Here is a 13,945-nt window from a genome sequence, read left to right on the forward strand (position 1 = left end):
CTGTGTCCACCATGCGCCTATCCTGGCTTTCCCAGGGATGCTGCTGTAAGGCACGTGTGGGGTTCCTGAGGGCCCTTCCCCGCAACACAGCTGCTTAAGTCCTTGCTGTTTGCAACTGCTAGCTGTATAGGGCCAGGGCATTGGGAATGGAAAGAAAAACTTTGTCCCTCACGTTGAGTGTGTGCTCAGCAAGGTTCTTACCAGCACAAGGCCACAGAGGGCTTTGGCACCAAGACATTGCTGAGGGGCATTTTGCTTTTGGGGGAAGTGATGAAGTCCAGGCTGTGAGCATCAGCAGCAGGAGGAGGTAACCCCGGGCCTCAAGCCCCACGCTGGTGAGCCTCAGCCTCACCAAGAATCCTGACCACAAGAGCTTCACAGACACATAGTATGGTCACCATGTGGGTCCCCTAACAATGGAGTAAGCGCTGTCTCTGACACTGTTGCCTGCCTTTGGCTCCCTTTCCCCTAGCTGAGCTGCATCGTCTGGCCTCAGAGGGATGTTTAGTCCTACTATGACTTGAAGTACCAGAGTGGGCATGAGACTGGACTGCAAGGAGGAGCAGGGGCTGGGATCAGGCTGTAAAGTGACTTAAAAAAAAAATCCCAATCACAAGACCCTGACACTAGGCTGCAACACCCCCAGCCAACCCTGCAGGGAGTGGACCCCATGGTGACCTGTGTCCCAACAGCCAGCGGCTTCTCCAGCCATTAGCATTTTTGGGATAAGGCAACAAAACACACAGACAGATCCCAAGGCGTCACAAATACATATATACACACGTGCACACACCACAGGCCATGGCCACCACACTGGGGATCTGCAGGGTGTCCCCAGGAGAGGATGGGCAGCAGAGATGGGATCTGAAGACAGGGAGGAAGGCCAAGAGGAGGTGGACGAGGCAGATGAGGTGGCTGGCTGGGAAGAGGGCAAGGTGACACGCACAGGAAGGGTTACAGGAGGCGCACACACGGACATAGGGTGGCAACGCAATCAGAGTGTCACAGGGCAAGAGGCGCAGGTCCCTGCCAGCGCCTCCTAGGATGTTCCAGCTTGGGTGACACTGGAGTGGCTGCAGGGAGGATGGCTCTGGTCCACAGGTCCCCAATGACACTGGGTTTAGGGGTGTGATGGGATCTCGGGCCTCCTGTTCAGCTGTGTCCAGTCTGGCTTGGGCAGTGGTAACAGGGAGGCCTCGTGTCCATCTGGGTGCTGTCAGGTAGCAAGAGGATGCAGCCGGCGACTGAGGGTCCCCGTGTCCCCGTCCCAGACACCTGCTCCACAGCTCACAACGAGGCATTTAATGAGACTCGGGGTCTCCAGCCCGGCTCCCGCCCGCCAGATGCCTCTGGGGACGGCGGGAACAGCAGGGCCCATGCATGCTGGCTGATCCATTTCTGCCCCTTGGGGCTGCGCATCCCGCCCGCGGGTCTATCGGATCCGGGTGAAGAGGTTGAGCACAGACACAGATTCCTGGGAACAGGGGATCATATGACATTGTGCCGGGTACATTAGGACCCAGGGGCACCCAGCAGGGTGATAAGCAGGGACACCACCCACCCACGGTACCTTTGTAGAGCGCGTCTTACTGAAGACATTCCAGAACCGCAAGGTCTCATCCCCAGCCCCTGTGACGATGGCCTCTCCATCAGGTGACATGGCCTACGGAAAGGACAGAAGAGCCCTGGCTGTTTTCCAGCTGCAGAAAGTGGGCAGATGCTGGGGAGGGTGACCCTGGGCTGAGGCTGCAGGGTACACGGGCCCCTGCGGTGCTTGCTCTGATTCCTGGGTTCTTGCACTTGGTGAGACACAACTGGGCCCGGAGCCCACCAGGCAGCTAGGGGACACTGAGATTCTGAGGCCGGATGGAGAGGATTCCCCGGCTTTCTGAATCCCGGGTTGAGGACACCCTGGCTCCATAGTGGTGGCTTAGCAGGAAGGCCGGGGACAGTGCTGTGATGTCCCTTGACCCTCCCTCCAAGCCAGCCAGAGATGAGCCTGCCACACAGAGCCACAAGATGCTGACAGCGATGGTGGCCGACACTCACCAGGTAGAGGACACGATACGAGTGGCCAGTGAGCTTAGCAACCTGTGTAAGTGACGGGTACTTCCACACGAGGATCTGGTTCTGCGAGTAGCCGTGTGTGCTCACCTAGAGGAGGGGCTGGGTGTCAGGGCTACAGAGGGTGCAGGGCTTCCCTGCAGGCCTACCTCCATGGCATCATGGAGGCTGGGGCGGGCAAGGCTGCTATCAGTCTACAATGGACACAGGCACCCGGGGGCTCATCCCCCACACTCCCACAGGTGGCAGGGGCTCACCCCCCACACTCCCAAAGGTGGCAGGGGCTCACCCCCCACACTCCCAAAGGTGGCAGGGGCTCACCCCCCATACTCCCAAAGGTGGCAGGGGCTCACCCCCCATGCTCCCACAGGTGGCAGGGGCTCACCCCCCACACTCCCAAAGGTGGCAGGGGCTCACTCCCACGCTCCCACAGGTGGCAGGGGCTCACCCCCCACGATCCCACAGGCGCCCAGGGGCTCAGTGCTGCTCTGGCCGTCTTTGCCCCCTCCCTGTGCCCAGTGTGGGCACTTACCAGCTCATTGGCATGCTTGGACCAGGCCAGGTTGCACACTTGTGAGCCTGTGTCAATGCACTGCAATGGCTGGCCGGTCAGAGTGTTCCAGAAGCGAATACAGCGGTCAGCCGTGCCACCACCAGATGCCAGCAGTCCATGCTGGTGTGGGGACCACGCGATGGCCTTTACGGCTGCCAGGTGCTCCGTGTACTGCTGCACAGGGCTCAGGCTTGAATGGTTCCACACAAGCAGCTGCAGGGCAGGCCAGGGCTGTGACAGAGGCCCTCCAAGGGACACACGGTAGGCAAAACCCCAGGGACTGGACATCTCAAGAGGACCCCAGGACATGAGCTTCAGATACCTGGCCCTCCCCTGCACCCCTCGGGGCCTCAGGTTACCCCACGTCCCAGGTCCTAGCACGAGGCCAGCTGACCAGCAGGGACGGGCAGGGCGACAGCAGCCATACCTTGTTGTCGTTGCCCCCGGAGGCGAGCAGCTGGTGGTCTGTGGACCACTTGAGGCCACACACTTCCTGCCTGTGGCCCTGCAGCCGCCTCTCCGACTGCAGCGGGGGCGTGCGGACATCTCGCTGTAGGATCATTCGGTCACGGCTGCCAGATGACAACTGGTCTGCGTTCCAGGCCAGCGCCCCTACAGAGTGACACACAGGAGGTCAGCCCGGCCAGGTCCAGGGCTGTGGCCCGAGAGCGTGGCTGGGCCAGGTCCTTACCCACTCTCGCCGTGTGGCCCTCCAGCATGGACAGCTTCTTCCCAGCGGCAGCATCCCAGATCTGCACGAAGCCCTTGTGTGTGCCCACTGCAACAAGGTTTCCCTAGAGTGACAGTGTGGCACGTGGCCATCAGCGGGTGGGGTACAAGTTCACCCCTTTCTTGTGTTCCACCAGAGGCTCAGGTGATTTTAAACTCATTTTTGTTTTTGTTTTGCTTTTTAAAACAAGGGCTCACTCTGTAGCCCAGGCTGACCTCAAACTCAGGGCAATCCTCCTGTCTCACTGAGCCTTATGGGCAGAAGTCACCACACCTAGCTGCCTCTACAAGCTGCTTCACGTAAATCTTCTCCAGGGTTTCCTAGCAATGGCGCCCCTTGGGCCACAAAAGTGAGTTTGTCATCATTCAGGCATCACCGTTACAGCTGGGTCACACCTGCCATCCCAGCAGCCAGGAATGTCAGCCTATGGGGGCCAGGCAGCGGGACGCTTGTGTAGTACGAGGGAAAAAGAGCCTTCAGGTGAGTAGCCACACTTAGTCAGATGGACTCTGTCCTTCCTTCTTCTGTGGGGGACAAGGAGGTCCATGGCTCTGCCCTCTACACTCACCCGCTCAGACCAGCCCACAGAAGTCACTGAGTCCCCTTCCACAGAGAGGTCACAGAGCCGGGTCACCTGTTGGCAGAAAGTGAGAGTGAGGGGGGAAGACAGATGAGCTGCCCCTTCCCCTCCCCTCTGGGTCCAGCCCGCCAGGGACACGGGTGCCTGGGCGCACACCTGGCTGGTGCACGCGCTCCACAGGTACACGCAGGTGCCCAGCCCCACGCTGAGAACATTGAGGGAGGACCAGTCCACCAGGTTGAGGTAGAAGTCGTCCTGAAGCTCCGGCGCGTCCAGCACCTTAAAGGGAATCTTAGAGATCTTGCGCGTGGGCTTCCGTGGCGACCGCAGCAGCTTCTGACTGTGGGGACAGCAGGACACCGCTCACTGCTGCCCTGGACCCCAGTGTCCCCACTACTAGCCTGCTGGCACTTGGGACCCAGCCCCCGCTCACCTTTTGTTGCTAACAGGGGACAAGGAGTACGGGGACACGTCGTTGCCGTCATCAGGACTTGAGCGCTTGCTGCTGAGGGAATACTGGGGGGCAGGACACCGCGTTCAGTGGCTTCTACGGAAGCCCGAGCACCCCAAAGCTAACACAGACCCGGCAGCGGCCACAGGACAGAGAACAGGTCCTGCAGCCCCCAGCCTTGCGGGCCGCTGGCTGACGCCTGGCTCACCGTGAAAAGGCCCTTGTGCTCGGGAGTGGACGGCTGCAGGCGCCGATCCTCTGTCTGCGGATCCTGCACCTTCTCGATGCCTGCACCCAGCAGCTCGTTTTTCAGCAGCGCCGAGTAGGCCAGGCCATCTGCAGGGGCAGGGCGGTGAGTCTAGTGGGTGGACCCGTTTGGGGGCGGGGACTCTGGTGGGCGGGGCTTTCGAGGGGCGGGACTTTGGGAAAGGACAGCCGCGTGGCGAGGGGCGGGGCCGACCCCTCACCTTTGCCGTTGTCTGAGGTTGCATCCTTGGCTTTGCGGTTCTGGCTAGGGGACTTCTCATTTTCCTATGGGAGAGGAGCCGATGAGGGGACAGCACAATGAGGGGCAGGCCCTGCCCTGCCCTGCCCAGCCCTGCCCGGGCCTCACATTGATCCTGTGGAAATTCACGCTCCAGTTGGCCCCGGCCCGCGAGGGGATGAAGCGGTCACCATGTTTGCTGGGCGAGGACACTGGGGAGTTGGCTGGTGTTAAAGTCCTTCGCATCTCTGAGACCTAGGAGAGGGTTTTGGGGCTTAGCGGGGTGGGTGGTGGGAGGTGGGAGGTGGGTGTGGCATGCAGGTCCCTCAGCCCATGCTCAGTGCCCAGGGACTGGTGATGATTCCCTGGGGGACTTGCCAGGGAGGACACCATCACTCACACATGGCACTGTGTTCTCATTCTGGATGATGATCTGTCGCAGGAGCCTGCGCTCATAGTCCTGGTCCATGGCGGGCGGGGCGGGGCCCGCAGCTGAGGGAAACCTGACGGGCAGGTGAAAGGTCAGCACAGGGGCAGGCAGGCCCCAGAGACCACCACAACGGACAACTGGCTGGGCTTTTTTTGTAAATAATAATAATAATAATAATAATAATAATAATAATAATAATAATAATAATAATAATAATAATAAAATTTTATTATATATAATAATATATTTTTATTATATATATTTATATATAAAATAAATAATATATATTACTACTACTATTACTACTTGTTTTGGTTTTTGAGATATGGTCTCTCTGTGTAGCCTTGGCTGTCCTAGACTCACTTTGTAGGCCAGGTTGGCCTCGAACTCACAGTGATCCGCCTGCCTCTGCCTCCCGAGTGCTGGGATTATAGGTGGGCCACCACACCCACCATACATTTTATTCTTGAGACAAAGTCTCATGTAGCCCAGGCTGGCCTCCAACCCTCTAGCAGCCCAAGATAACGCTGAAATCTTGATCATCCAGCCTCAGGTACGGTCCCCATGCTCAGGAGGCGTATCCCAGGAGCCAGTCAGCGCCCCTTAGCCTGGGAAGGGGTGCTGTGCCCTGGAGAGAGGGTGTGTGGGTGAGTGGTGTCCCAGGCTATCCCTTCATGCATCTGAGTGTGTGCATGTGTGGTGAGCCTCAGCCCCTGCTGTGCCCAGTGCTAGTAGGGAGGTAGGGCCAGCGGCAAGCCACGGGGAACTGGGGAACCAGCGGTCATCAGCAACTGGGGCAACCGTGACCCATGATCCTTGGTGACAATGAGACAACTTACACTTGAGGTGGGAGGGGCTGCAGGCCTGCTGTCTGACAACACAGGGCTCAGGGCCTCGGCCTACACACTACATGACTTTTACAGTCCACGGCAGGGATGATCTCAGAGCCTGGGGACAGACAGCCTTTGCCCACAGTTCCCAGTGTGGGGCTCCAGGGCTACCCTTCTCCCTGCCTTCCTGCGCAGACACCACACAGCCCGCGCTGCCTCAGGGCTGCTCCCTCTCCACCTGAGGTTGACACACTGACTGCAGGGGTGCGCAGCGCCTGGAACAAGCCGGGCAGCACACCTTCCCTTCCCACACTGAAGCGTGCTCCTCGGTCAGCACCAGCTCTGCAGCCTCTCTGGTCCCAGTCCCTCAAACAACTAAAGCATCATGTGACCCAGCCAGGCGGTGGTGGCGCACGCCTTTAATCCCAGCATCCGGGAGGCAGAGGCAGGTGGATCGCTGTGAGTTCAAGGGCAGCCTGGTCTACAAAGTGAGTCCAGGACAGCCAGGGCTACATAGAGAGACCCTGTCTTGAAAAACAATACAAAACAAAACATCATGTGACCCAAGGGTTGCAATCCTTGATGTCCACCTGGGATGGGTGACCCCACACAGAAGCCCCGTACAGCTGCAGGCCCAGAAGAGAAGGACAGGACGGATGGCCACATCATCAGTAGCTGACGGCCACACAGCCAGGCCCGTCCACATGCTGGAACACTACTTTGCCACGAACAGGAGGAGGGAGGCCCTAACATGACCTTGAGGACATCGAGGTCACTGAAAAACCCAGACAGCGAAAGGCCCACAGTGTGGGCTTCATGACAGGGAAGCCCCAGAGAGCAGGGGTGAAGGGGAGACTGGCTATCGCTCAGCACACTTCCCACCCGCCATGCTGGACACAGGCCAGTCTGGAACGTGTGATCCTCCTGCCTCAGCTCCCTGGGCTGGGACCCTTGAAGGAAGGCCAGACTGCTTACACCTGCAGACACGAAGCCAGGACAGCAAACGGCTCGGGAGCTGCTCAGGAGTGTCACCCTGCCACTGTAGGTGAGAGGATGACCTGGGGGGGGGGACAAGGCCCTCAGGAGCCCTGGGTCCTGCACCTTCCTGCTGTGTGCATCAGTCTCCCTCATGCACCCTCACCTTCCTGTATCCCCGGATGCTGAGGTGTGTAACAGTGCCTAGCACCCAGCCCCTGCTGTCCCAGTGTGGTACCCACTGGGGCCTAGAGCACGCGGGAGTAGGCGGAAGCCACAGGTGTGATGGGGCAGTCGGTCCTGTGCCTGCCCCAGCCTGTGCCACCAGGAGCCAGGGAGGCGGCGGCCACCCCCCTCCATTGCACTTGTCCTCTTGCTTGGCACCGGGCACAGCAAGGCCCTTGGGCTCCTGCCACCAGGATGCTCCCCCAAGGACGGAAGTTCAGTGCATTGGGCCCTCCAGGGCCACAGAGCTTGAAAAACTGGTCCCTACAGCTTATGTATCCAGGAACCCAAGGAGAGGCCACACGTAGCCAAGAGTGGGGAACTGAGGTGCTGCCCTGTGGCTACAGGCCACGTCACTTTCTGTGGGCTTGCTGTGCCCTGCAGGACGCTGACCTTTCTTTATTCACAAACTCCCAGAGTCCCGGCAGACACGTGTGTCCCCCAGCATCAGGGATACTCCCAGTTAGGGCAACAGACCATTTAAGGTACCCTAGCACAGGGCAGACGTGAGATGGAGGCTGGTGGCCAGCTGTGCCCGCCCAGGCCTACAGCGGAGCACTTACCTCCTCCACTGGCTCTCCCCTCTGTCACTGACAGGCCACAGCCATGCAGTCAGGAGACTGAGTCACCTGCTGCCCTAGGGACACACATGCGGATAGGGTACCAAGGACAAGAGCTGCGTGCGTCAGCTCCTATGGCAGTGCCCATCTTGGGGTGCCTAGACACAGGGCCCCCTATGTGACCTTAGGTCAGATGTCCTACAGAGTTTATTGCTGATGAGGGCCTGTTGGGGTCAAATGCAGGGACTTCCCAACGACACAGGCTAACACATGAGGGTGTCACCTAGCTTCCTGTACCCCAGGAATGGAGTCTCCACTTTGCTCTCACCTGTACGCCCCACAAATTTTCTGTGAAACACATATCTATACATATTAATGGCCTTCACTCACTGCTCCCTGTGTGGACACTAGCCAGAGCTTCCAAGAGCTATACCCGGAAACCTTCTAGCAGGCACATGGGGTACCTGGGTAGCATCACCACCAGGACCTTGGACTCTTCCCTTCTCTGTGTGTGTGTGGGACACCTGCCTGCAGAGCTAGGATGGCGCAAAGGGTCTGAGGATAGTCTGTGGGATGGACCCATGGTCAGTGCCAGCTTTGTAGTAGCAGCCAGCATGGCAGACGCAGCAGCAGGCATATCACAGCCCCCAGCTGGCTTTCTGCTTGTGTGCAGCCATGGAAGACTGGCAGAGAGGGAGGTCCTGACAGTGCCCATCAGTGAGAGACCCCAGGGGTACTGCAGCTGCCCCAGTGTCTGGCGTCTGACCAAGTCACCTCACCTAGCCTGGGGCCCAGGATGCAAGAACACCCCCAGTGGGGCTAGAGAGATGGCTCAGTGGCCCTCCTCAAGGCCCCGGGTTCAATTCCCAGCACCCACATGGCAGCTCACAACTGTAACTCCAAGATGTGACACCCTCACACCAATGCACATAAATTAAAATGAAAATAAAATAATTAAAAGAAAGAACACCCCAGTACCCATGGGCACACCCACTCATTCAGTCCTGTCCTGCTCTCAGCCACCCTTGGGCAGGGAGGCTCCAGAGAGCAGTCACTGTCCTTCAGAGCTACCCAGAGAGGCTCTGGTAACCCGACCTACGGAGAGAGACACACGCTGCTGTAGGCTGTGTCTCCGTGTGACCCGGTATTCATTCAGGTGTGTGTGTGTGCCTGTGTGTGAAAGCGTCGCACACGAAGTCCCCAGGGTCCCTATAGCAACACAGGGGCCGGGCTGCCCTCTGTCCTGGTGTCCTGGTGTCCTGGTGTCCTGGTCCTGCAGCTGTACTAGGCACAGGATGAGTCTAGAGAGCATCAACTCATCATGGCTCACAACATGGCTGACAACCCAGCGTAGGGGCGGCAGTACTGGAACTGGGGCAGGGGACTCAGCTCCGGCTTAGGGCACAGCAGATGACCACAGCCTGCACCCATCGCCAGCCTCCAGTCACATGGACAGGGACACCACAGCAAGAAGCTGCCAGAGCGGGTGAACACGGGGCTAGAAGGAGGCTCCTAAAGGCAGGGGTGATGCCTTCTGGGAATGTGGCTGCCTTTAGGGTGATGGACTGTTCTAGAACTAGATACGGGTGATAGCTGCACCACCCTGTGAGCACATAAACACCATGACTCTCAATTTTAATAAAATGTGGAAGCAGGTGCACACCTTTAGTCCCAGCACTCGGGAGGCAGAGGCAGGTAGGTAGATCTCTATGAGTTCGAGGCCAGCCTGGTCTACAAAGTGAGTCCAGGACAGCCAGGGCTACACAGAGAAACTGTGTCTCAAAAAACCAAAAAAGAGAAAACAAAGCAAAACAAAACAAAAAAGAGAGGGGGGGAAGGGGGGGGCTAAGCTGGGCGTGGTGACGCACGCCTGTAATCCCAGCACTCGGGAGGCAGAGGCAGGTGGATCGCTGTGAGTTCGAGGTCAGCCTGGTCTACAAAGTGACTCCAGGACAGCCAAGGCTACACAGAGAGACCTTGTCTCGGGGGGAAAAGGCTGGTGAAGATGGGACAGGGCAGCCTTCCCAGGGCACTTGGAGTCTGAAACAGCAGGGCTGCCGAGTGTCTGAGGCTGTCTAAGCTACAGTGAGACTGTGGTTATAAACAAAAAACCAGGTTGGGCGTGGTGGCGCACACTTTTACTCCCAGCACTCAGGAGGCAGGCAGATGTCTGTGAGTTCGAGGCCAGCCTGGTCTACATAGTAAACCAGAAACATGGGCTAGCAAGAGGGCCCAGCAGCTGCCAAACGTACACACATGCGCTGGAGCCCTGGGACCCACAAGGTGCACCAAGAGAGTTCACCCCTGCAAGGTTCCCTCTGACACATGTGTACATGCATATGCACGTGGGGTTGGGGTGCAGAGGCGGCTCCTGGGCCAGCACTCACCTCTGTGGCAAAGGACCCTAATTTGGCTCCAATCACCTCTAAGTCCAACTCAAGGGTATCCAACGTCCTCTCTTGTCTCCTACACAAATATGCACAACTCTATGCAAACACTAATTACAAACAAACTACAAGCCGGGCATGGTGGTGCACACCACTAATCCCAGCGCTTGGGAGGCAGAGGCAGGCAGATCTCTCTGAGTTGGAGGCCAGCCTGGTCTACAGAGTCTGTGACATCCAAGGCTACACAGAGAGAAATCCTGTCTTGAAAAATAATCACACAAAAGACTCTAAAACTACAACTTTGGGGGTGTGGGGGCCACCGTCTGCACGAAGGAAGCAAGGCCAAGTGCCAAGTTGGCCTGTGGCTGTGGGGCCAACACCCACCACAAGGGAGCAGCAGCGGCCCTGCTGGACAGGCCCACCCACCTGTGTCCTCAGGGCTGCTGTGCAGAGCAGTGTGGGTCAGCACAGCCACAAGCAGCCCCACACAGCACTCAGGGTCTCAGCAGACAAGACAGGGCCCCTCAGGAGACAGGAGTCACAGGACACTCCTGGGAACTAGTAGTTTTTGAAATTCCAAAACCCTGTACTCACAGGTCCTCACAGGTGGCCTGCAGAGGACCTCAGATGCTGCTACCTCTATGTGACCCAGAACTGAAAGTCTGCGCAATCTAGCCCGGCGTGATGGCGACACCTGTATAATCCCAGCACTCTGGAGGTAGAAGTGGGTGGATTGCTATGAGTTTGAGGCCAGCCTGATCTACAAAGTGAATCCAGGACAGCCAGAGAAATCCTGTCTCGAAAAACAAAACAAAACAGAAAGCCTTCGCAATCTGAAGCTCAGGGGTCAGACCCTGTCTTCAAAGAACCCAGAAACCAAAGGTACCTGTAGATGCCCACATGGCCCCCATGACAACAGACCAGCCTCTCTCACAGCTGTTTCTGCTACAGCCCAGGCTGACCTCAAACTCACTACCCTCCACCGCCCCGCACAGGCATTCAGGTCTCTGTGCTCCCGTCCCACATCCACAAGGCACTTCCTGGATTCTAATGAGAAAAGAGCAGAGGAGCTGCCCAGCATGGCTGGGACATCCCAGTCCTGACACCTCAGCTACCGTGGCGACTGAGATGAGAAGACGCCAGCTCCAGGCCAGGCGGGACAGCCTACTGAGATCCTGTCTCAACGTAAAAAGGATCAGGGTTCAAAAGCCCCCAAAGCTTCACTCTGGTGCTGGGGACAACCAAGGCAGAGGGATGGCTGTCAGACTAGCTCCAGGCTGAGCGAGACCCTGTCTCACATGGAGAGTGACAGAGTGGACAGAGGACATGACACCCTCCTCTGGTTTCTGTGTGTGTACATGCACATAACACAGACACACTGCCACCACCAACCCCCCCCAGGGGCTAAAAAATGGCTCAGTGGTAAAAACCACATGCAAGAAACTCAGATTTGGTCCCCAGCACCTAGACAGATGACTCACAGCCACCTGTAATGCCAGGTGTAGGACACAACATCCACTTGGGCCTCTCTGGGCACCGCCCGCCTGGGGCACACATAGACGACAAACAGATATACACACATATATACATAAAATAAAAAGAAACACAGTTTAGGGCTGGAGAGGTAGCTCAGCAGTTAAAAGCATCAGCTGCAATTCCAAGCACCCATACGGCAGCTCACAGCTGTCTGTAATTTCAGTTCAATGGGGTCTCACTGGTGTCCACCAGCATCAGGCACAAATGTGGTACCCAGGCATACACGCAGGCAAAAATATTCATACAAAAATCCCACACATCTTTTACTAGGGTGGCTTGGAACTCAGAGACCTGCCTGCCTCTGCCTCTGCTTGCACCACTACTGCCAGTGCGGCACAGACATCTTAAAAAACAAACAACAACAACAAAACGCAAGGTAAAAAGGGCTGGGCATGTGGACAGGGGAAGAGTCCCTGCCTAGAATGTTCCAAAGATGTGCGTGGCTCGCTGCTCAGCCACTGTCTAGCATGTGGAAAGGCCACACACCAGGCTGCGACGCCTGTGGTGGACATTCGGCGCCTGACCCTCTGTGAGGAGGAAGCTGGGGCTGGGACTGGTAAAGAGAGCCTTGAACAAGACCTGAACTACATTCCTCAAGTACCAAATACACACTGGAGAACTCCATGAATATTTGCGACACCTGCCAAGCCAGCCCCATGGGAACTGGAGCCACCAGACTCCCTCTCGCTCCGATCCCCAGAGCAAGATGCACTGTCTTCACTGGGGACTCAGGGTGAGTTTGGGGGGAGTGTGGTACAGGGCTCAGGCTCACAGCTGGGAGGGAAGGAGGGGTGCGCAGAGGGATCTGAGGGCTTTAAGTCGAGGGTAGGAGAGGACAGAGGGGCCTGGCCTTGCATTTGGAGACAGAGTTCAGATGTGAAAGGGCCTGTGGTGCATCTGGGGACACAAAGGCCGAGACAGCAGGATCTCGGCTGAACCACTGAATGTTATACGGGTAACTTGACTCCACTGTCCCATCCGCTGGGGTACCCCCACACAAGGCCAGATCTGCGAGGCCAGTTTGGCAGTCGGCAGCATCTGAGACAGGGGGATTTGCGGTTGGAAGTCAGTGGGGGGTGGGGTGGGGTAAGGGGTACACACCACTACAAAGTTCTGAGTGAGCAGCACGGGAGAGAATGCCCTAAATTTGGGGGTATGTAGCCCAAAAGGACAGAGCTGTGATGGACAGGGCGAGGTCACTGGGGACAGATGACTCTGGGGCCCTCATCTGGACTGTGTGGTTTTGGTGGGAATAGTAAGTGGTGATCTGGATTTGGGGGTGCGTGGAGTTAGGGTTGGGGTGACACAGGGCCTGACCTAGGGTAGCAACATGTGGAATGCCCTGGATTTGGACATTGCTGGGTTCAGAACAGGGCTCTGGGATAGAGGGCTGTGATGGACAGGGCGAGGTCGCCTGGTGCAGAGGACCAAGGGTTGGGGTGATGCAGGACTTGCTCTGCGATCAAGGAGGGTTTGCATCCTTGTTCAGGGAGCAGCACGGGTGGTGCCCTGGATCCGGGGGGGAGCACGGCTCAGAGAGGGGCTCTGACAGACTGGGCGAGCTGGCGGGGTAGGGGCCAGAGTTGGAGGTCACTGTGGTGTGGGGTTCAGGGTCAGAAGGCGCTGTAACCCCAGAGAAGGAAGGGGTCGGCTGGGGGGGCGGGTCCCCGAGTCACCCGTGTCCTCACCTGCCTCGCTCCCGTCGCCAGCCGGTTCCCGCCGGTTCCTGCCGGTCCCAGGAGCACGCCGCGCCCGCTCGAGGCCCCGCCGCTGCTCCAGGCCCCGCCGCCGCCGCTCACCGGAATCCCCCGGCCTCCGCGGTCGCTAATATGGCGGCACTCAGCGGCAACCCGGCTCCCTCCCTCCGTCCGTCCCGCAGGCCGCGCGCGCGCCCGCGACCTGCCCCGCCGCCGAGCGCATCCCCGCGCCTAGGCCACGCCCCCACACGCAGGCGCGCCGGGCCACGCCCCCTGGGCCCTCCTTGCAACACCGCCAGGCCGCCGGCGGGCAAGCCACGCCCTTAGCCACGCCCTCCGCCCGCCACGGACGGCCGACCCGCCAACCCCCGTGCCCTGAACCGAAGCCACGCCCCCTCTAGTCAACAACGCCCCTCCAAGGCCACGCCTCCTGGGCCGCCTCT

At 58.4% G+C, this 13,945-nt stretch overlaps 1 protein-coding gene across 1 annotated transcript; it reads right to left on the reverse strand.

Annotated features, from left to right (window-relative positions):
* Positions 1-755: 755 nt before the first annotated feature.
* On the reverse strand, positions 756-13,725 carry FZR1 (fizzy and cell division cycle 20 related 1). The gene is made up of 14 exons (XM_084796501.1): positions 13,494-13,725; positions 5,263-5,365; positions 4,992-5,117; positions 4,846-4,909; positions 4,587-4,714; positions 4,361-4,443; positions 4,084-4,267; positions 3,916-3,981; positions 3,309-3,411; positions 3,045-3,229; positions 2,597-2,830; positions 2,050-2,154; positions 1,571-1,663; positions 756-1,474 (listed from the first exon to the last, which is right to left on the reverse strand). The coding sequence occupies exons 2-14, from the start codon at positions 5,329-5,331 to the stop codon at positions 1,433-1,435; spliced, it is 1,482 nt and encodes a 493-aa protein (XP_084652627.1). The 5' UTR covers positions 5,332-5,365; positions 13,494-13,725; the 3' UTR covers positions 756-1,432.
* Positions 13,726-13,945: the final 220 nt, after the last annotated feature.

The sequence above is a fragment of the Acomys minous genome (genome assembly GCF_964271855.1).
Source record: "Acomys minous genome assembly, chromosome: 9".
NCBI classification, from domain to species: domain Eukaryota; kingdom Metazoa; phylum Chordata; class Mammalia; order Rodentia; family Muridae; genus Acomys; species Acomys minous.